General features: G+C 44.9%; 1 protein-coding gene across 1 annotated transcript in view; it reads left to right on the top strand.

Annotated features, from left to right (window-relative positions):
- Positions 1 to 23,293, top strand: part of LOC124776136 (glypican-5-like) — a 189,192-nt gene that overhangs the window by 148,386 nt on the left and 17,513 nt on the right. Inside the window, exon 6 of the mRNA XM_047250973.1 lies at positions 6,255 to 6,411. Within this exon, the coding sequence (XP_047106929.1) occupies positions 6,255 to 6,411 (157 nt within the window). The remainder of the gene's footprint in view (positions 1 to 6,254; positions 6,412 to 23,293) is intronic.

Here is a 23,293-nt window from a genome sequence, read left to right as displayed (position 1 = left end):
GCTGCCCTCCTAGAATTGAGTCAAGTGAAAGTTAACCTCAAGACGAAATCCAAAATAAAATTTCGCATGGGCCTAATCCAAAACGATTCTCACTTTGCCTACGAAATCACACCTGAAGAGGTCGCTGCTCAAACCCTCCGCCACCGACACCTTTATGGGCCAAGAAAATTCACCGAAGTGACAAGAAATGCACATGGATCCTACCAAAGGAACAGCTTGACCATTACCAGTTCTGCAAGTTCGAGCCACAGGCTATAAATTGGGAAACATACAAATGATCCGTTATCGGGAGTACCACCGACTCATTAAGGGAAGACTGCTGCCGGAATCCAGCAGCGCACAGGGCGGCTCATGACTGATGTACACGCACACAAACGGGAGAGGATAGTAGGACACCGTTTTTACGTTATTACATGTACTCGAGAACTTGAAAATGGTGCACGCCTATGGTACATGTCAACTGTTCTTAATACATCTGGTATATCATCGAGTGCTGCTAAAGAGCTCATAAACATTCCACATAGTCTACAGGTCGTGGTTCATTTGGGGATGATCATCTGACAGCCTCCACTTCCAACCGTTTCCTGACGGACTGCGTGACGAACTGCAGCTGTTCTCCAAAATGCGTATTAGAATGTTGTTATGTGGATAATCATAATGTTCTGACCAGTAAGTGCAGTCGAGAATCTGGAAAATAAATATATGTGAGTGATAAATGATGTGAATTGGGAGAGCGGGTGGGAGGCACACGTTACTTTCTCGGTAAGATCCCATGCAACAACGTGCCCAGACTTTGTGGTTGTGGATTTTTGTGATCTCTCCAATTTGCTTACGGTGAGTGCTGGGGTGGTTACTTTCAAGAGACAATGGCAATTTTCCGTCGTTGGTTAATGAATGAAGCTAAGGGAATTAATTAAATGTATAGTAAAAGCCATACGATAATGATGATAGTCTGCATGACAACTGCTAAAAAACGACTGACACTTGCCGAGAAACAATTGCCAGTTTCTACGGAACAACCAACAATTCCTACAGAATACCCGACTAACAGTACTAAAAGGAAATGTGTACGAACGCTCTGTGTGCACTCGACACTTCACGGAGTACGGCGTTTGACGAAGGTGGTTGTGGAACCGATTAGCGCGACACTCCACTTGGTACAGCAACAGGAACAAATCTGCAAGACATCACGTGAATGCTTACGATCGTGGACGAGCAGCCGGACTCCTCGAAGCCGGTGCGAGTGTCACTGCCGTGGACACGGTAATGCGTCACAAACAATCCTGTTGGACGAACATCCTCAACTGAGCATTATACCAGCGGTTGACAATACCACTACAGTTGCAAGGTTCTTTTATTATTATAAATATTCATTTGGTGTCAGTTACGATGATATATATCTTCGATATGCTGGTGTACTATGGGTGTGTTAGGCGGCTGTGGTGTTAGCCCATCTTCAGGTGGGTCCACCGCGGCGCTCGGAGTCATAGAAACAAGTTACGACACCTGAAGATGGGCGTATAAGAGCCCCAAACCGGTCGTGTCTTAAATGAAAGAATCTTACAACTGTAGCGATATTTTCAACCTCTGGAGTAATGCGTTTGTTCAAAATTGCCACCTCGACATTTAAAAAGGCCAGTGACGGTGGAAATGTTATGCGAAAGCATACCGACCGTTGTGGTCGGATGAACCGCAAGAAGGCCGATACGTAGCCCTAGTGACGAAAAGGAACAAACATCTAGGCAGATGGGTGCAGACCTTGGAAGCGCTACCAGGACTCATGTCTCTGTCACAACGATTTCGTGTTCCGTTGCGATCAAATCAGGCTGGTTTGTATGCTCGATGGCTGTTAAGTGCATCCGACTTCAATCACGCTATCGTCGAGAAGGAACTATTTGGGATAGCGAGCACGATAATTGGGGTCATCAACGGCGGTTCAGAGTGATGTTCTCCGACGAAACTGTGGCAAGTGTGGAGAGGGAGGGGGACAGGTTGCACATCACAGAATGCCTTTGCGACAGGTACCGTCACACAATAGTGGTACTGACAGGAAATTATTCTGGATCATCTCCATCCATTTAGGGGTGCGATAGATCCCGACTCTCTGTTTATGGACAATAATGCTAGTCCACGTAGGAACGCAGAGATGTCGGAAACATGGAAAGTGAAGGTATAGAGCGTATAGAATGGCCTGGGTACTCCACGGACCTAATTCCTATAGAGGATGACTGGGATGCTCTTGGCAGAGGTTTTTCTCAACAAACACCCCTCCTCGAAATGCTCAAGAACTGAAAACCGCTTTGAAAGAAGACCGGGATAATATCGCCCAAGGCTCCTCAACAGTTTGGTAGCCAGCGTGAGTAACAGGTTCAAAATGTGCCTTAATGCCCGAGGAGAGTCCGAGATCAAACTTTATGTTCGGAGTCTGACCTGTGTCAAACATGAAAGTTATTTTTGTCTGTTATCCTCTTCCCCATGTGCTAAAATCTCTACCATTTTTCGTTTTAAATATGCAACTCGTCCTCTATTACTAACGTAGCGTGTTTCATGTATTGATTATTCCTGTCCAACAATGTCTCCTTTCCTTAGGAACTGTCAAGAAGTGTACTTTGTACGTATGATGAGTTGTCATAGGTGAATGGGACGGTGTGGGTCCAGTAGTTGTCAACGCTGTGGTACGGATCACTGTAACGAGTGCACTTGCATATGAAGTTCAGTGTTGGGTTTGTATTGTAGTACGGGTCAAAGTGAGTGAAACAGTATTGTGCTACAGGTACCAAGTCTTTTCACTTTGAGCAGCACCGATACTGACGTCCACTTTAGGTGTACAGATCACCGCCAACAGCTGTCAAAAGTCTTGCCCAACACCACCGTCACCACCCCCCACTCATCCCCAACTTGCCTCTTCACAAGACAATGCGTGTATTATAATCACTCCTCGGCCTCGGTATCACCCCTGAAAGGTTTCTGCGCTTACAGAGTTTTCTAGTCATAACTAAAAGTTTGTTCCAAATAAAACTAAACTTTTAAGTTCCATGACCATATTTTAGGCACTAGAAGTCCCAAATAATCAGTCAGAACATATATGAATGGCCATATACGCAATGCTTTCGCTCAGTACTGTTTTTTTAAACTAAATACTGCCAGACGATATTTTGTAGCTACTGCAATTTCTCTCTTTTTCGTTCTGTTTACAGGGTCCTTCACCACCAGAATCAGATCATCATGAAGCTACAGTGTGTTCGTTTTAACTTCAGATAACTCAGTATCTCGTGAACGACGCATCATACAAGCAAAATGTTGTAGGTGAAAAGTTAATATTGATAACGGGTACGTCTGTCTCTACCACAACTGGCGACCTCTCGAGCACCCATCCTGCGTGGGGGGGAGGGGGGGGGTGGGAGGGGGGCAGGTCAGTTTCTATTTTTCAACGGGAAACCCCGTTTTACTGCATATTCGGATCCTAAGCCAAAAAATACGTACTGTTTACTCAAACCATTGTTTTACTTTCGCGGTAGATAGCGCTGTGATTGATAAATACAAAGTGTGCCTGTCGTTGCAATTAAGAACTGACGCGTCTGATTCCACATTTCATTTACTACCTAAATGTAGACATTTGTGTTCTAACAATTCATATTTATACTATGCATTTACTTTAATTTTGAAAATTTGATTGATAGTGCGATATTGTAAGCCGTTTCAATATCTGGATATCCTTTCACTATCGCTTCATGGACATATTACCTTATTGCAATGGTCTTGGTTTGTATTTCACCGGCCAGCGCGAAATTAACGGTGGTTGGGTGGAAACGCACATCGAAGTCAGCCACTGCGGTGGCGTTGTTCGAGTATGGCCACCGAAACAAAGCATTCCGATTCTCTGCGGGCTCACCACAGTCAATCCTCTAGAGAAGAAAAAGCTACGTTACCGGTCAGTTAGTTTATTTGTCAGAAATCTCAATGTCTATATCTAGTATTTGTACTGTACAATCACATTTGTAACTCTCAAGTAACGTCTGAATATTAGTATCAACCGTTAGAACACAAAGGTTTACATTTACCTTGTAAATGGAACGTAGAATCAAATGCATCAGACTGTAATTGCAAAAACAGGCCCACTTCATATTTGTCGATTACAGCGCCATCTACCACGAATTGAAAACAATAGTTTTTAGTAAACCGTAAGTATTTTTTCGGCGTAGACCACCTGAAAATACAGAACTGACTTCGCCCCCGCAGGAGTGTGGTTCAGAGGTGGCGAGATACTGTATAGACAGACGTCCCCTTTCGCAATATTAACTTTTTACAGAGAACATTTTTCTCGTACGATGCGTCGTTCACGAGATATTTAACTGCCAGAGTTTAAAACAAACATCCCGTATATTCTTTAAGTGCCGGCCGGGGTGGCCGAGCGGTTCTAGGCGCTACAGTCTGGAACCGCGCGACCCCCACGGTCGCAGGTTCGAATCCTGCCTCGGGCATGGATGTGTGTGATGTCCTTAGTTAGGTTTAAGTCGCTCTAAGTTCTAGGGGACTCATGACCTAAGAACTTAAGTCCCATAGTGCTCAGAGCCATTTGAACTATTTTTTTATTCTACAGGGTGTTACAAAAAGGTACGGCCAAACTTTCAGGAAACATTCCTCACACACAAAGAAAGAAAATATGCTATGTGGACATGTGTCCGGAAACCCTTACTTTCCATGTTAGAGCTCATTTTATTACTTCTCTTCAAATCACATTAATCATGGAATGGAAACACACAGCAACAGAACGTACCAGCGTGACTTCAAACACTTTGTTACAGGAAATGTTCAATATGTCCTCCGTTAGCGAGGATACATGCATCCACCCTCCGTCGCATGGAATCCCTCATGCGCTGATGCAGCCCTGGAGAACGGCGTCCACAATACGAGCACGAAGAGTCTCTACATTTGGTACAGGGCTTGTGTAGACAAGAGCTTTCAAATGCCCCCATAAATGAAAGTCGAGAGGGTTGAGGTCAGGAGAGCGTGAAGGCCTTGGAATTGGTCCGCCTCTACCAATCCATCGGTCACCGAATCTGTTCTTGAGAAGCGTACGAACACTTCGACTGAAATGTGCAGGAGCTCCATCGTGCATGAACCACATGTTGTGTCGTACTTGTAAAGGCACATGCTCCAGCAGCACAGGTAGAGTATCCCGTATGAAATCATGACAACGTGCTCCATTGAGCGTAGGTGGAAGAACATGGGGCCCAATCAAGACATCACCAACAATGCCTGCCCAAACGTTCACAGAAAATTTGTGTTGACGACGTGATTGCACAATTGCGTGCGGATTCTCGTCAGCCCACACATGTTGATTGTGAAAATTTACTATTTGATCACGTTGGAATGAAGCCTCATCCGTAAAGAGAACATTTGCACTGAAATGAGGATTGACACATTGTTGGATGAACCATTCGCAGAAGTATACCCGTGGAGGCCAATCAGCTGCTGATAGTGCCTGCACACGCTGTACATGGTACGGAAACAACTGGTTCTCCCGTAGCACTCTGCATACAGTGACGTGGTCAACGTTACCTTGTACAGCAGCAACGTCTCTGACGCTGACATTAGGGTTATCGTCAACTGCACGAAGAATTGCCTCGTCCATTGCAGGTGTCCTCGTCGTTCTAGGTCTTCCCCAGTCGCGAGTCAGAGGCTGGAGTGTTCCGTGCTCCCTAAGACGCCGATCAATTGCTTCGAACGTCTTCCTGTCGGGACACCTTCGTTCTGGAAATCTGTCTCGATACAAACTACCGTTCCACGGCTATTGCCCCGTGCTAATCCATACATCAAATGGACATCTGCCAACTCCGCATTTGTAAACATTGCACTGACTGCAAAACCACGTTCGTGATGAACACTAACCTGTTGGTGCTACGTACTGATGTGCTTGATGCTAGTACTGTAGAGCAATGAGTCGCATGTCAACACAAGCACCGAAGTCAACATTACCTTCCTTCAATTGGGCCAACTGGCGGTGAATCGAGGAAGTACAGTACATACTGACGAAACTAAAATGAGCTCTAACATGGAAATTATGCGTTTCCGGACACATGTCCACATAACATCTTTTCTTTATTTGTGTGTGAGGAATGTTTCCTGAAAGTTTGGCCGTACCTTTTTGTAACATCCTGTTTAAGTAAAATGATTGCTATTTAATGTTATCAAGTTGTGACCGTTAGCAGCTGAAGTGAGGAGACGACTTCTGACGTGCGGCTGGTGCGCAGGTGGTGGTCAGCCAGTTGATGGAAGCCCCCACGGCGCTGTCCCTCGTCCGCTACGTGGAGGGCAGCGGCGGCGACCGAGACCCCCGCGACAGCTGGGACAGTGAGCCGGAGGACGGCTGGAGGGGAGAGGGCTCCGGCTCCGGAGAGAAGCCAGTCGGTAAGTGTGCGCCGGCCGCAGCCAAGGCCACGTCAGCTGGCGGCGCACATGCCACCACACACCCCACACACTATGACGTCGTAACTCTTCTTCCACTTTCACAGAAAACGAAACGTACACAGGGTGTCCATAAAGTCCTGCTATAATTTCAAAAAGTTATAACTTGGAAACTATCAGAGTCAGAGCACCGTGGCTCGTTGTAAAACGTTTAGCAGCCGTCAAACCTATTTCCTGTTATGACGGAATTTCAGTAAATGTCCCACTCGTCGCTTGTAGAATGTCAAGCCGATACTCCAGTTCTGCCCATCTTCATGTCAGCACTGCAGCATCAACAGTTCTGACTGCTCGATTCGTGCACGAAGAGCAGCAATTTCCTTGATTGGTGATAAGTACACGCGATCCTTGGGGTAACTGCACAAAAAGAATTGTAATGGCGTGACGTCGGGACCCGTCCATCCCTTCGGAAATGTGTCATTAAGGATATTCGGCAAGTTAAAATTCCTATTTGGGGGCGCATCACCTTGCTGGAGCCGCGCGGGGTAGCCGCGTTGTCTCAGGCGCCTTGCCACGGTACGCGCGGCTCCCCCCGTCGGAGGTTCGAGTCCTCCCTCGGGCAAAGCTTTGTGTGTTGTCCTTACCGTAAGTTAATTTAAGTTAGATTAAGTACACTACCAGTCATTAAAATTGCTACACCACGAAGATGATGTGCTACAGACGCGCAATTTAACCGACAGGAAAGATGCTGTGATATGCAAATGATTAGCTCTTCAGAGCATTCACCCAAGGTTAGCGCCGGTGGCGACACCTACAACGAGCTGACATGAGGATAGTTTCCAACCGGTTTCTCACACACAAACAGCAGTTGACCGGCGTTGCCTGGTGAAACGTTGTTGTGATCCCTCGTGTAAGGAGGAGAAATGCGTACCATCACGTGTCCGACTTTGATAAAGGTGGGATTGTAGCCTATCGCGATTGCGGTTTATCGTATCGCGACATTGCTGCTCGCGTTTATCGAGGTCCAATGACTGTTGGCAGAATACGGAATCGGTGGGTTCAGGAGGGTAATACGGAACGCCGTGCAGCATCCCAACGGCCTCGTATCACTAGCAGTCGAGATGACAGGCATCTTATCCGCATGGCTGTAACGGATCGTGCAGCCACGTCTCGATCCCTGAGTCAACAGATGGGGACGTTTGCAAGACAACAACCATCTGCACGAACAGTTCGACGACGTTTGCAGCAGCATGGACTATCAGCTCGGAGACCATGGCTGCGGTTACCCTTGTCGCTGCATCACAGACAGGAGCACCTGCGTTGGTGTACTCAATGACGAACCTGGGTGCACGAATGGCAAAACGTAATTTTTTTCTGATGAATCCAGGTCCTATTTACAGCATCATGAAGGTCGCATCCGAGTTTGGCGACATCACATCTTGGGTCTACAGTAACAGAAAATGTGTCAGAAAAGGTAGTCATTTCCCGTTATGGTTTTCTGGGGCGAAGAAAAATGGTTTTGTGACCCTAATGTGCATCAGGCCAGAACAAAAATTAAGCTTCTCCCTATCACTAGCTCTCCTCCGTAGTCGAATACTACACGTGCACCCCGGGTATTGCTAAATGATCTAGAATGAATAGGCAGCCAGACTAGATATTGAATTTCCTGGCTACAGACATGCAGACAAATCGAAATCAAAAAGTTTTAAAAATTGAGCTTTACAGGACCAACTGATTAAAAGACTTGGCCCTTCAATCCCAATAAGCCATTTAAATATAGAAAGTACTAGCCGAGGTAAAAGCGAGTACCTATCTAAACTCCTTGCAGATAATGATACTGACGTTGTTCTAATCCAGGAAACACATTCTCCAACTATGGAAGATCTGCGTAGAAGAGGTAGGATCCGTGGCTACGATCTTATGGGTGCTACGTATCACAGTGTTTATGATGTGGCCACCTATGTAAGGCGCAATGTCGAGCATGCTCGTCTCATTTCGACAAATACGGAAAATGATATCCATTATGTCTCTATGCAACTGGAGGAGACAATTATAAACAATATGTACAAGCCACCAAATGTGCCACGGCCACTGGATGTCCTGCCAGTTACTGCCCTTCCATCGATTTATGCTGGAGATTTTAATAGTCACTACCGTCACTGGAACTATGCATGTGACAGTGAGTGTGGTGTTGCACTCAACGACTGGGCTGAAAATGAAAATCTATACCTGGTTTATTATGCCAAGGACTTGGGAACTTTCAGATCGTCCGCTTGGCGAAGAGATTACAACCCGGAGCTCTGCTTCGTGTTCCGGGACTGCAAAGGGCGCCCAGCGCCTGTATCCAGAAAGGTCATACCTAATCTCCCACGCCGCCAGCTCTGTCCAGTAATCCTCGATATGGGGCTCTCTGTCGCAATAGCGAGATCTGTACAACGACCCGCATGGAATTTCCGTAGGGCTGATTGGCGGAGTTTTGCTGACCACCTACATAAATATATCTGTTTTATTCCACCAGAACCTAAAAACTAACCTCGATTCGTCGTGGCTGTTCTTACTGCTACTAAGAAGTTAATCCCTCGTGGGTACAGGAAGGAATATACACCAGGCTGGATTGAGCATTGTGACAACTTAATGAACAGTATAGCGAAACTGGCGACAGCGATATTGCAGACGACCTCCTTCAATGTTTTGACGTTGCTAGAAGAGTGCGATGGCGTGAGATGGTGGAAAATGTTAACTTCAGACATTCAAGTAGAAAGGCACGGAGCCTTCTGCGTAAGCTTGGCGGAGCCTTCAATAAACCCGGGCAGAGAACCGGTATTTAAAGTAACCAAACCGCTAATCATATAGTTGAAACATCTAGACCATCCCGTGAGCATACTTCTAAAATAAAACACGATCTCACCTCTCTAAAAGCACAGTGCCCAACCTAAGCCAGTTCCTCTTCACCATTTACACTGGCTGAATTGGATGAGGCCTTGAAACAAACTAATCATGGTGTGGATAATATATACTCGGAATTTCAGATAAAAATGGGTAATGGTGGAAAAAAATGGCTGATCCGCTTCTTCTCCAACATCCCAGATAGTGGAACATTGCCTATCCAGTTAAAGAAAGCAAAAATAGTGGCAATTTTGAAACCAGGCAAACCAGCTGACCACCCCCAAAGCTTCAGACCAATTTCCCCCTTGGGCTGCACTTATAAACTCTTGGAGAGGCTCATCTATAACAGAATTAGCGGCTTCATTCTGGAACGTATTCCAGCTGAGAAAGCGGGTTTTCAGGCCATAGAGAAGTTGCTTCGGCCAAGTAATGGCCCTAAGAACTTTCATAGAGGCTGGTTTCCAGGAAAAGGTGAAGACATCTGTCGCGTTCGTAGACCTAACTGCAGCATATGACACAGTATGGAGAGAAGACATGGTGTAAAAATTACCAAAAACAATCCGATGCCGGAAAACAGTAACTCTCATCAATACCATGATAAACAAGGGAGGTTTGCTGTTGATAACGCAACATTAAATCGATTCTTTACAATTAATTTTGTATTACCATTCATTATTGCAGCTATGGCAACAATTCACTTATTCTTTCTCCATCAAACAGGGTAGATATATGCGTGTTTACTTGGGAGAAAATGTGAGCAAGGAGAGGAAATTAAGTAATGGTCTACCACGGGGATCCGTCTTGGCGCCCCTATTATTAGACATATATAGCTCCGATGCCAGTACCAGGTCAACAAAATTCTGCTACGCAGACGATATCGCTCTTGCTTGTAAAACCAAGTATCTAGGATGAGCGGAGACAATTCTCACAGAAGATCTAGCCTTCATGAGCGCCTATTTTAGCAAGTGGCGACTTAAACCCAGTACAAGTAAAACTGAAGTATTTACATTCTATCGGACAGACAAACTAGGTAATGCGGCGCTCAGAGTGAAACTTAACGGAAACACTCTTTACCGTAACAAGTACCCCAAGTACCTTGGTGGCACCCTTGACCGCACCCTTTCATATAGAAAACATCTTGAAAATACTGCTGCCAAGATAAAAACTCGTAACAGTATTATTCAAAAATTGTGTGGAATGACGTGGGGAGCTTCTGCAGATACCTTGCGCACATCACCCATTGCGCTGGTGTTCTCAGCAGCCGAGTATTGTGCCCCGGTGTGGCTAAACAGCTGCCACACAAACTTGATCGACGTCCAGTTGAACCACACTATGCGGTTAATAAGAGGGGCAATCGGACCAACACCGATTTACTGGCTTCCTCTGATGAGTAACATCTATCCACTCGCAATCTGCAGAAGCGAGGCCTTGCTTAGGGAATACCGCAAGATGAAGGAAAACGCGGAATTACCCATTCAGGAAGACATACCAAGTTTACGACGAAATAGACTCGGTTCAAGAAACCCTCCACTGCGGCAAGCACAAGAACTAGATGCCAGTAACACTGGTGTGAGAGACCTGTGGGACCAAAGCTGTCAGCGTATTGAAAATCCTGAAGAGCGTGAGTGGTTCAGAAAGTGTAATTGTGATACTGCTGGCACAGAACTCGACAGGAAACTGTGGGTCATACTGAGCAGAGCTCGCACTGGGCACGGCCGATGCGCAGACTCTCATTGCAGATGGTGTGCTGCAGAGTCTCCGGCTTGTGACTGCGGGGCTCTGAAATCAAGCACATTAGGGATGGATGCCCCTTACGCTCGTACCAGGCAAGTTGGAGCGACCTCATAAAAGCTGCTGATACGGCTCTTATATGGATTGGGAACCTAGATATTGACATTTAATTAGTTTTATATGTAGTTTGTGTATTTTCATATTCCTGTTATACATAGTATTACTAATGTTATATACCTGTAATTTTAAACTGCATGTGATCTATACGAATAAATAAATAAATAAAATCCCTATCAGGGAATTGTTCACGTGCGTTGTGTGGGTTTTTGGAGCCCCAAATCCTAATGTGACGACTAACATGACGAGAATTGTAGAATGTTACTACATCGGGAAACGGGCACTTTTTCAAATAGTGACCTTGGAGGCCAGAACAGAACACGTGAATCCAGACCACAAACGGCGATAGTTTCCTTGTAATACTTCGACCATTTGCACTTCGTATGCTAAAGGCATAATAGCTTATCTAATGCTTTATGCTTCCTGTACTTCGCGTGATCCATGACGAATTGACTTACGGGGGCTTCGTCGAAGTGCTGCTTGCACTCTGACAATACGTGCCTGAGACACAGGAGGACGTCCACTTCGACGGAAATCTTTATCACTCCCAGTCTCTGTGGGTTTCCTAACCACTTCATTATGTTTGCTTTTGCAGTGGTGCCCTCCCTTTCTGGTGTCGGTAATTCCGCAGATTTACGTTCTGCATACCACACTACACATTGCTACTCCTTCTGACCTGTCGCTATTTTAATGGACCCCAGAGAAATCCACAACAAAGCACAAAGAAAAAACTATAAGAGATTAAACGTCTTACAGCAAACCCCGATTCTGTATTTCTAATAGTTTCCCAGTTGCGATTTTTTTTAATCACAATGGAACTTTACAGACACTCTCTGCCCATTAAATGAAACGAGTGTACACTGGAATTCATCGCTGTGCTTAAGCAGCTCCAAGTGTAGTAGTTTAGAAAATGGTTCTCATGTGCAACATTCACACGAAGCTTTCAGCGAGGGGCGAGCTTTTCCTGAAAGCAGGACTCTAATACACCGTATTATTCCTCGCTGTTTTTTCTTTCTACAAAACCCTGTTTGACAACATAATCTCCGTTCAATACCATGGCCTTACTGAGAGGCCCCGTATGCCCACATGGAACGAATCCATTCGTCGACGCCAGAGGCAACGTCTTCTTGCGTCAGTAACCTCGTTACACATCCACCTACTGCTTCCCACGGAGTGCATCCTTCAACGAGCCAAACAGGTAGAAGTCGCAAATCCGGGCTGTAGCGCGGATGAAGAATAACAGTCCAGTGAAGCTTTGTGAGCTCCTACCGGGTGCGCAGACTTGTGTCGTGGAGAAGGAGACGTTCGTTTGCTCCTATGCAGAGACGAACGCGCTGGAGTCGTTTGTTCAATTTTCTGAGGGTAGCCTCTCCGGTCTTCCGCGTGCTGGCCGGCCGGATACAGTTATCGCTCTTGCCATGCTGGAACGTGAGGACACTCTTACTCGATGTGACGGATGGACCACAGACAGCGCGCTGGTCAGCTGGAAGTCTCTGTTGGCAGTGTCGACACAGCCGTCCACCAGTTGGGGTACGCAGAGGTGAGTGCACGCCAGGTTCCTCGCCACCTAACGGTAGACCATAAAGAGCAATGAAGGACCAGGTGTGCGGAGTTGCACGACCGTCACGAGGCTGATCGTGAAAATTTTTTGTGGAACATCTTCACAGGTGATGAAACATGGGTTCATCATTTCGAACCGAAAACAATATGGCTACGTAAGGAGTGACGCCATCCCACCTATCCTCCGAAGAAGAAGTTGGGCGCCACACCCCTCATCGAGCGAGGTGGCGCAGTGGTTAGCACACTGGACTCGCATTCGGGAGGACGACGGTTCAATCCCGTCTCCAGCCATCCTGATTTAGGTTTTCCGTGATTTCCCTAAATCGTTTGAGGCAAATGCCGGGATGGTTCCTTTGAAAGGGCACGGCCGATTTCCTTCCCAATCCTTCCCTAACCCGAGCTTGCGCTCCGTCTCTAATGACCTCGTTGTCGACGGGACGTTAAACACTAACCACCACCACCACCACCCACACACCCCTCAGCCCGTCAAGTCATGGCGACAGTTTGTTTGAAATATTCCATCACGCCACAACGATCGACTCTGAAGTGTATTGTGCTACCCCCACGAAACTGAAGAAACAACTTCTCCTTGCTCGTCGCCACAAAAATGCAAACGAACTTCTAATGACAACGTAAGGCCTCACGCAAGTTTTTGCGCCCGAGAGAAACTCACAAAACTTCACTGGACTGTTCTTCTTCATCCACCCTACAGCCTGGATGTCGCACCTTCCGACTTCCGTCTGTCCGGACCAATGAAGGATGGGAAGCAGTACATGGATGATACGGAGGTTACTGATGCAGCAAGACGCTGGATTCGACGTCGACGTCGACGAGTAGAGTGGTGCCACACGGGCACACGGGCCCTGCCACTAAGGTGGCGTAAGGCCGTCGCATTGAACAGAGATCGCGTTGAGAAGCAGGGTTTTGCAGTCATAAGAATGCGGGATAACATGGTGTATTAGAGTCCTGCAAGAAACAAACATGTTTTCAGAAAAAAGTGTTGCATTACTTACTGAACGTCCCTCGTAGCTTTTCTTTTACTTCCACAGAAAGGGAAACGTACAAGATATTCATAAATTTCCCCTATCATTTCCGAAAATCATAACTGGGAAACTATTCGAGACAGAACATCGTGATTTTTTTTATAAATATGTCCTCCCTGTAGAGGAATATACGTAACGTGCGAGTGCAGCTTGTGACACAAGGACGACGACATATCGAGGTTTGGGTCTGTCCATGATTCGTGCACGGGTGGCCGAAGCCGTTATGGCGACCGCTGGCGTAAAGCGGGTCGGAGTCCAGGTCCGACACAAGCTTTCACTGTCGTCATGCACGCGTGCCAGAACGACCCATCGCACTTCTTAATGACACAGACACTGTTGTTTAGTATCACGGATGTGTTCACGTGTGTGGTGTCGGTGTCAGGAGCCACAAATCCCAACGTTGTGGCGGCTCGCATATCCAGAATTGTGAAACGTTACTTCATCTGGAAACGGGTATATTTTCAAGAAGTCATTCTAAGCGACTATGGAGGCCAGTATAGATCACGCGGATGGATACCACAGTGGACGATCGTTTGGCTGTATTACAAAATTACGTGACCACTAATATAACACGTTACGAGCAGTCGTTCTTCGTTCCTGCAATTCGCGCGATGCACGACGAGTTGACTTGCTGGGGGTGAATTGAAATTCAGTCATCAAGTCTGTCAACACGTGCTTGGGAACTAGTCGTACTTCCACTTCGACGAAAATCTTTGACACTGCTTGTCTCTTTAAAGCTTTTGAACCAATTCATTGTGCTTGTTTTTTCCGGTGTTGACCTCTCATACTGGCAGCGATAATTCTGCAGTACCATTGTCACAGATTTAGGTTCTCCATACCAGATAATACATGGAACTTTGTTCTGGCCTGTCGCCATTTTGATGCACCTCAAGTCAAATACGTAACACAGGACAAAAGGGAAAAAAAGGTATGAGAGCTGCTAAACCTTTTACAACAAACCACGATTCTCTATACCTAAAACTTTGAAACCGTAGCGCGACTCTGTGGATTCCCCGTACTTATTGCGTTAAATCAGTCTATCGCTATTGCTGAGCAGCTTCTAGTATACTAATTGAGAAACTGGTCGTCGTATACCACATTAACATGAAGCTTTCTAGATACTTGCTAGACACACTACTTTCGTCTCACTTACGTCTACAATTTTTAGTAGTATTTTTCAGGTAATGCTAATTCCAACAAGTAGAATTTTGTGTCAAGACTGTTTTAGTTTTATTATGCATGTCATTGTTCCCAACTTCAACACACTGGCAAGTAACCTTTCAAGCGATTTAGCCTCACTTCATCAATTTTCATTGGCCCTAGTAACCTAGCTGCAAGGTGCATTTATTACATAATGAAGTAACCATCCATTTTGGTAACAATGGGACTTGATTGCTCGTCTTTTTTCATTTTATAAAAGGAAAACGGGAAGACAGTTTCATCTTATAATCTGTCATTATAAAAACACACTACTCGAGCTATTAGGTGTCCACCTACGAAACGGAAGGCTATGTAATGACGCCGAGTTCTGACATTAAGAGGACAGACAATGTTGGCGTTGGCATTTCAGACGGCCAGCTCTCACTACAGGTTGTGCAGCTGGTCCCGGCGGAGGTTCGAGTCCTCCCTCGGGCATGGGTGTGTGTGTTTGTCCTTAGGATAATTTAGGTTAAGTAGTGTGTAAGCTTAGGGACTGATGACCTTAGCAGTTGAGTCCCATAAGATTTCACAAACATTTGAAAATTTTCTCACTGCAGGTTTAGCCTGTAACAGCCGCCTTCTTCACCCTCTCAAGCGTTGATATTTCCAAGTGCACACAGAATTTTTTCATATTTGAAAATTACTTCATTTCGTAACTACAGTCCTTTGCATTAGTGTTGTCCTAACGTGATCATGTTATTCGACTTACGGGGTATACAAGGGTCGCTGTTGAGATATGACGTACTCTCTTTCCTAGCACCTCCCAGTCATTCAGCGTCCGCTGTTTCCAGGATTGTTGTTGTTGTTGTGGTCTTCAGTCCTGAGACTGGTTTGATGCAGCTATCCATGCTACTCTATCCTGTGCAAGCTTCTTCTTCTCCCAGTACCTACTGCAACCTACATCCTTCTGAATCTGCTTAGTGTATTCATCTCTTGGTCTCCGTCTACGATTTCTACCCTCCACGCTGCCCTCCAATGCTAAATTTGTGATCCCTTGATGCCTCAAAACATGTCCTACCAACCGATCCCTTCTTCTAGTCAAGTTGTGCCACAAAGTTCTCTTCTCCCCAATCCTATTCAATACCTCCTCACTAGTTACGTGATCTACCCACCTTATCTTCAGCATTCTTCTGTAGCACCACATTTCGAAAGCTTCTATTCTCTTCTTGTCCAAACTGGTTATCGTCCATGTTTCACTTCCATACATGGCTACACTCCATACAAATACTTCCAGATTTCGAGGATTACGTAATTTTATTTTTGAACGTAAACTCTTCTATTTGGTTAGGTAGGATCATTTTCCTCTTCAGTTTTTTCTTGCACAATCGACTTTTCGACCCCTCAGTTGGGATCCTCTTCAGGTTCTCCTGGTGTTCCCAGATAGCTTAACAGTGTCTAAGACCAGTGTCGCGTTCACTTATCAGAGGCAGTTTGCCTGCACTTATTCTGAAGAAGTGCGGTTATTGGGCGAAACTTTTCAGTCTATTATTGCTTGTAACCCGACGAGTAGAATAGTTCGAAAATTGATAGATCTGTGATCAGACTCCAGAACGAATGGCTCAGTCAGCAAGAATCTAACCGTCCTCCCCCCAATAGCTGTCGGAATATGTGGTCTTGCGAACGTACAAAAAGGATTCTGCTGAAAACTATTGAAATATTAAAATTAACTCTTCACCTTACTTTTTAGCAAGTTATTTATTGAGGAAACTGAGACGTCTAGTTGTAAGGATAAATACTTCTGTGAACTACTCGAAAGATTTGTTAGAAATATTGAGCACGGTGAAAATATACATGAGTGACATTCTTGTAAGTTTTGATATGATATGAGTATCTCAGTAGCAAGTACTATGGAGATCAGAGGGGAGGAAGCTGTTCCGTATGTGCGTGACCTGATAGAATTATGTTTGTAAACGAGCTGTTTCAAGTGGAACCTAAAATTTTATGAGAATTCGTATTGCCAGTGGTTAACCTTAATAGCCAGTCGCAGCTGACATTTTTATGCAACAATTTGAACAATATTCATTAAGCAGTGCCCCACTAAAGCCTTCTACTTGTCTCTACTATGTGAATGACAGACAATAAGAGCTTGATACGTTCCACAATGTGTCAAAATAGATTCATCACACAATGAACTTCACCAGGGAGGTAGGGAATGATGTCAGTGTCTTGTTCCCATATGTGGTGATCCAACAATAGTCTAGACATAGTGTGTAGAAAGCCTAGAAACACAAAGCCGGCCGCGGTGGTCTCGCGGTTCTAGGCGCGCAGTCCGGAACCGCGCGACTGCTACGGTCGCAGGTTCGAATCCTGCCTCGGGCATGGATGTGTGTGATGTCGTTAGGTTAGTTAGGTTTAAGTAGTTCTAAGTTCTAGGGGACTGATGACCACAGCTGTTAAGTCCCACGGTGCTCAGAGCCAGAGCCTAGAAACACAAATAAGTATCTAGACGCCACTTCGTATCAGTACTCAATCGAGAAGCAAGCGTTGTTAAGCACTCTGTCTTCATGTGCCTTCCGTATCAACGGTAACAACAGCGTGAAATTGCAGATGAATCTCTTTTAGAGGACACTCAAGGCCAACGACTGTGATGGTTTATCCATAGAAAAAAGTTTTCAAACAACATATCGTTAATTACGCGAATAAGTAAGAAGAGGAACTGCCTTCTGTTACGCTACCGTTCGTTTCTAGAATTATAGCCCGCATATGCGTAATTCTTCGGAAAATTGTATAAAGACTTATGTTTCCGTCATAACAAAATAAAAATCTTTGTGTGGGTGTGGCAAAGCGCACATAGAAGAAACGGGAAGGACTGGAAAAGGATGTATTGAACAGCACGACCGCCGCAGGCAGTTAAAACGAAGTGTGATATGCGCGGGAAAGGAGCACTCGAGAAAGGTGGCCAAAATATGGATTTCAACAACGTACGAGTGCTAGCCGAGGAAAGCAACATTTATGGAAGGAAATTCTGAGAATCGGGCGAGATTTATAAGAACGAATATTAACTTGAATAGAGAAGGCGGCTATAGGCTTCCAGTTTCGTGGCCTCCCGCCGTCGAGGAAGTAAATACGCGGCGACGGTGCGCGAGGAATGCAAACAAGGACCAGAATACCACCTTTGAGGCATGATAATAATATCTTTATAAACGTTTCTCCTCTCTTCTAGTTTTGCTATCTGTCCAATGACGGCAGCCCACCCACGGCGACCGCAAAAATTTCAAAAATAACTTCACTTATTCAGAATGAACACGGGAAAACTCCGTTTTAAAATTTGTAAGGTACCCCTTATGTCCAAGCCACATTTTGTTTCCTTATTTTCCTGTTTTACAATTTCGTATCACTTCCTTAGATACGATCAATGAGTAAAGCGGTGCTGCAGAAAGCACGAGGTCGGGAGTAAGTAAGATTTCAGTTCCCACGCCGGCCGAAGGAGCCGGTGGACCATATGGCGCTGCCGGCGGGCGGCGGTGCAAGGCGCTGGACAGGAGAACTCACGTCATGTCAACTGCGAGGTGCCAGGGGAAACAAAAACACAGTTGTTCTGGCGCGATGCAAATCCTCTAACTTAGGGAATATTCACTAATAAAAGTCGCCTTTTCCAATACAGATATTAGGAGAAGCCTACGGGTGAATACTTTTTTACAACAATACTACAATGCTAGAAGTCGATCATCCTAATAAACAAAAGAATAATGTTTAAACTAACGAAAACTTACGAACGCGTACGAAAAGTTACGAATTTGAGTACGAGATACAGGCTGCGCGCCATAGTCGCCAGTCACCGATGGGATGCTTTCTGATCTAGTTCTGTCGTAAGACCACACTCTCAGGAAATTGTTAGTTTTCAATTAATCATTATTAATTGCGTCGATGTTATCAGTTTATGGTGGTTAGTAAATAAATAAATCATAATGACATAATTTTTGAACGTTATTCCGAATAATATACGTTTCCGCTTCATCTGTTAGAATCAAGGTAGAAAGTATTCTCTACGACGACTAACTAAGACATTCCAAAGACAGATTGTCTTAACCTTCGCAAAATCGGATGCAAAAGCGCAGCTACTCATACTGGACGCCTCTTATATCAACCTCTACGGACTCACTGACTACACTGAGACACTTCTGGAGGTTTTGTACAAGGGGGGGGGGGGGGGTCGGGAGCGCGTTCTTGCAAAGCGAACGTGAGACAGGTCTTTGAAACTATTCTGCTAATTTGGAACTCCGGAATACCCTAGAGGAGATCTGAACAGAAAGGTCGAAACGGTGATTGTGGAAGAAACGTGCTACAAGATTTTACCTCCAACGACAACAATCACAAAAGCGTGCAGACCCACATAATTTTATTTCTGTTTTCAAGTTGTGGACTGGAAGCCCTTCCTTTGACCACAGTCGTCAGTCAATCCCCACGTCTCTGTGAGCTTTGTAAAGTGTATTCTGTCTGGTAACGTATTTTCACTGTTTATGGGTCGTATTTTCTGCAGTCTACGTTGGGGACCAAAATACTAACCGAGGAGCTGTAAAATCATTGTAGAACAACGAAATAGGATCGTACGCTTCAAAAGACCGAACGAGGAATTACAAAATCAATGTACAACATCCTAATAGGAGAAACTTGGATAAGCCGGAGACTAAGCAGCTTCTGGATGTTCCAGGATAAACAGAAATTAACAAAAGCTTCTCGTTCTTTAAGTCCTTAAAACAATCATCGCCCGTTTCTTTGGCCACACTGGACATGTCACGACCCTTGCTATAGAGAAGTGAAGAATAATTAATGTCCAATGGAATACAACAATTTGTTTGTCTCTAGTTATCGAAAGTAGCAAAAAAAAGTATGTGCTGCATCGACTTGATAGTGGTAATTCTATCCGTCATTCTGTGTGCCTGGCAGTTTATTGTTTGACAGAGAAAAACGTGAAATTAATGTATAATTGCCCGTAGTGATGTGATTTGTCGTCTAAGGACTTATTTTTGTTCCTTGCAAGGAAAGAATGCGCGGACAAACAATTTCCGTTGACTCAAGAGACTGTTGAATTTTCATAAAACTACGTTTTCGGGTGGAGCGGAAATATGTGCAAACCGGATCGATCGCACGAAAAAGTGAATAAATTTCAAACGCAAATTTCTGAGAAAAGAATGATATGAACAAAGAATTTTTTGTTTGGTTTTCGTTAAAACTGAAAAGGCAGCCCACCCATAACTGACGTGCGATGTGTCAAGTCGCTATTGAGCACTGCGAAGGATCTCTGGGAACGGCGCGCTCTCGCATCAGGTAACGTTTCCAATCATTGATGGAGCCTGAATAGAGCATCATCATTGCCTGCATGTTTCCGATGTTCGAATTGGGCAATATCCAGGCATCAGTAACGTTCGGATATGAAAGCTACACAATGTTGGACTGAATGGAAACACGTGTCGTCAAGTCTAACCATGCCACGAGAGGACAGCAACAAGCATGTCGTACCACTTTACATATGCACCTGTTGTCGGGAAACTGTAGTGGACTTGCAACAACAGCCAGTGTCTCCCATGCTGTTGGGTGAAGACAGGTTACAGAATAGCCATCCAACGAAGTCACGATAAATACCACAGCAAAGACTTGCCTTTAGAGCATATTATTTCAGAGATCAAGCAACTGCGTCCAAAATTCCACACGATGAATAAAATCTTCCACGCTGGCTGTTAAAATACTTTTATTAAAAAGTTACTACCGGTTTCGCACTAGTAGAAATGCATCTTTAGGTGACCGGTGCAAATTAAAACATTACAGAATTATAATGAGTCTTAAAACAGACGTGTACTTCCATAAAACGCCATATAACAATGAGAGCTGAGTACTCACAGCTTTTTAAAAAATCATGGCGCGGTAAAGTGGTTGATTACAGGAAAATCCCATCGTTCATAGTCTAGATAAAACCGATAGCACGCTAGAAGCGGTTGTTTATAACTGACTGGGGTCGCACGGCACCTGTAAAGGCCTCCGTAAACGATGAAACATTTTGTCAAACTTAACTAAACTTGCCAATGTTTGACCGATTCATGGTTGGTTGAGTGGGTGGGAGGAGACCAAACAGCGAGGTCATCGGTGCCCTCGGATTTGGGAAGAATGGGGAAGGAAGACGGCCGTGCCCTTTAAATGGAACCATTCCGGCATTTGCCTGAAGCGATTTAGTGAAATCACGAAAAACCTAAATCAGGATGGCGGGACGCGGGTTTGAACCGTCGTCCTGCCAAACACGCGTCCAGTGTGGTAACCAATGCGCCACTTCGCCGGGTATGTTTGTCAGTTTACGGTGCAGTTTGACGTGTTTGTGAATCATAGACCGTGTTTGTCGAGTTTGCGAAAAATTTTGACTGGCAGAAAGTTTGACAAGATGGCGAACGTTTTTTATGTCGACGTTTCGCTACATATATTAAGTGAGAAATTGTTTTATTACGATTTATCTCACTGTATCGCGAGTTTCCACCATTATGAAAACTATGATCAAGTATAAAAACAAAATAGCACTGACAATTACCAAAATGCTAGAGGTACCATTTCTTTCCCAGCCATCTATTACACATGAAGAGGTTATAAAATCAATATTTTACGCATACAGTGGCATACGAACGGAGTGGAATGAAATAAAAGAAATCAAAGTTCTTCCACGGACGATGTGGGCCATATGTTCCCTCGTTGCGGTATTTTAATGACCTGTCATTAGAGGACCAAGTAAGAGAGAATAAGTTTTCAGATACTTGTACATTCTTTTTCAATGTGAAGGTAAAGTAACGCTAAACAAGTCGATGTACTCATCAGTTTCTTACTGAAACACTTTCATTAACAGGTTTCCAGTTGCATATTTCTCATTTTAAAACATTTCCTGGACCAGCGTCTTGTTTTCTTCTTCTTTAAACGCAGTGCTAGACGCAACGTCAGAATGATGTCTTTGCTTTTATGGCCATTCCCATTGGTGCCAAAATACAGCATACACGAAAAGCGTCTGCTTCATATGTAAGGGTTAACTGACAAGCTTCCTTAGTACGTGTACGGACTTGTTTAACACATTCGTGACTACATAAAAACGAACTGGAGAGGAAAGTTTGCTCTTTTAGAAGGGACTTAATAAGCTTCAAAAAGTTTCATTGCTCGTTCGAAGAAAGTTGATGTAATCATCGGGTTCTGAGAGTAATATTTCCTTTACCATATTTTCATGGGCAAATCTCTCATTTTAAGCCATTTCCTGGGCCACAGTCTTGTTTTCTTCTTCCTCTTTAATCACAGAGACATAGTCAGTACGAGGTTTGCTTTGTCTGCATTTCTGACCAGTCTCATTACTTTCAAGTCTCAAAATACACACTAGCACGAATAGCGTTTGTTTCAGATTGAGGTTAAGCTGACAAACATTGTTTGAACGTGTACAGGCTTGCTTGACAAATCCGTGGCTAGATAAGAGTGATTTTGTCAAACACGTTTGACCGTTTACTGGGGCCTTAAGTAATAGGAAGCCGGATAAACCTTTTTAAGTTTCTTAGTCCCATGTACGAGGGTCGTTCAATAAGTAATGCGCGACATATTTTTTCTCAGAACATATTTATTCTTAAAAGCCAGAATTTGGTGACAATATACCTCAACATGTCTTGTCCATGTCCTGTTTCTTTACGTAGTCTCCATCACGTTTTATAGCCGTACGCCAACGCTGTGGAAGAGCATGTATTCCCTGCTGGTAAAAGCTCTTGTCCTGTAGGCGTGGCCATGTTTTCACTGCATGACTGACGCCTTCGGCGTCTTCAGATTTTGTTCCCCGTAGAGAATCTTTAAGCAGCCCAAAGAGATGGAAGTCCGAGGGTGCCAGGTCTGGACTGTAGGATGGATGAGACAGTGATGTCCAACCCAATTTGGTGATGCGTTCCCGGGTTCTCAGACTTGTGTGTGGGCGTGCACTATCGTGTTGACCTCTGTATTGATGGTTGACCCTCTTCGCATCACGTCCACGAGAATGACGCCATCACAAACCCACATCACAATCACATCCACTTTTCCGGCGGAGGAGGTTCTCTTCAGTTTCTTATTTACCGGTGAATGAGGATGATGTCACTCCATGGACTGCCTTTTTGTTTCCGGCGCAAAGTGGTGTACCCAGCTTTCGTCTCCAGTAACGATCCGTGACAGAAAGGCCTCTCCGTCGATCTCCAAACGCTCAGATGAAATGGCCTTTCTTTGAATCTTGTGGTCCGCTGTGAGCATTCGTGAGCACCTCTTTGAATATCCAAGTGTCGCACTTCCAATGTTGACCGACAACTGTAGAGCCAGTTGTCAAGTTGTGAGTCGCCGGTCGGCACGAATAACGGCATCCGCACGATTCAGCATGTCTG

This window comes from Schistocerca piceifrons, chromosome 2 (assembly GCF_021461385.2).
Source record: "Schistocerca piceifrons isolate TAMUIC-IGC-003096 chromosome 2, iqSchPice1.1, whole genome shotgun sequence".
Classification (NCBI taxonomy): Eukaryota; Metazoa; Arthropoda; class Insecta; order Orthoptera; family Acrididae; genus Schistocerca; species Schistocerca piceifrons.
This window is presented reverse-complemented; position numbering and strand designations above follow the sequence as displayed.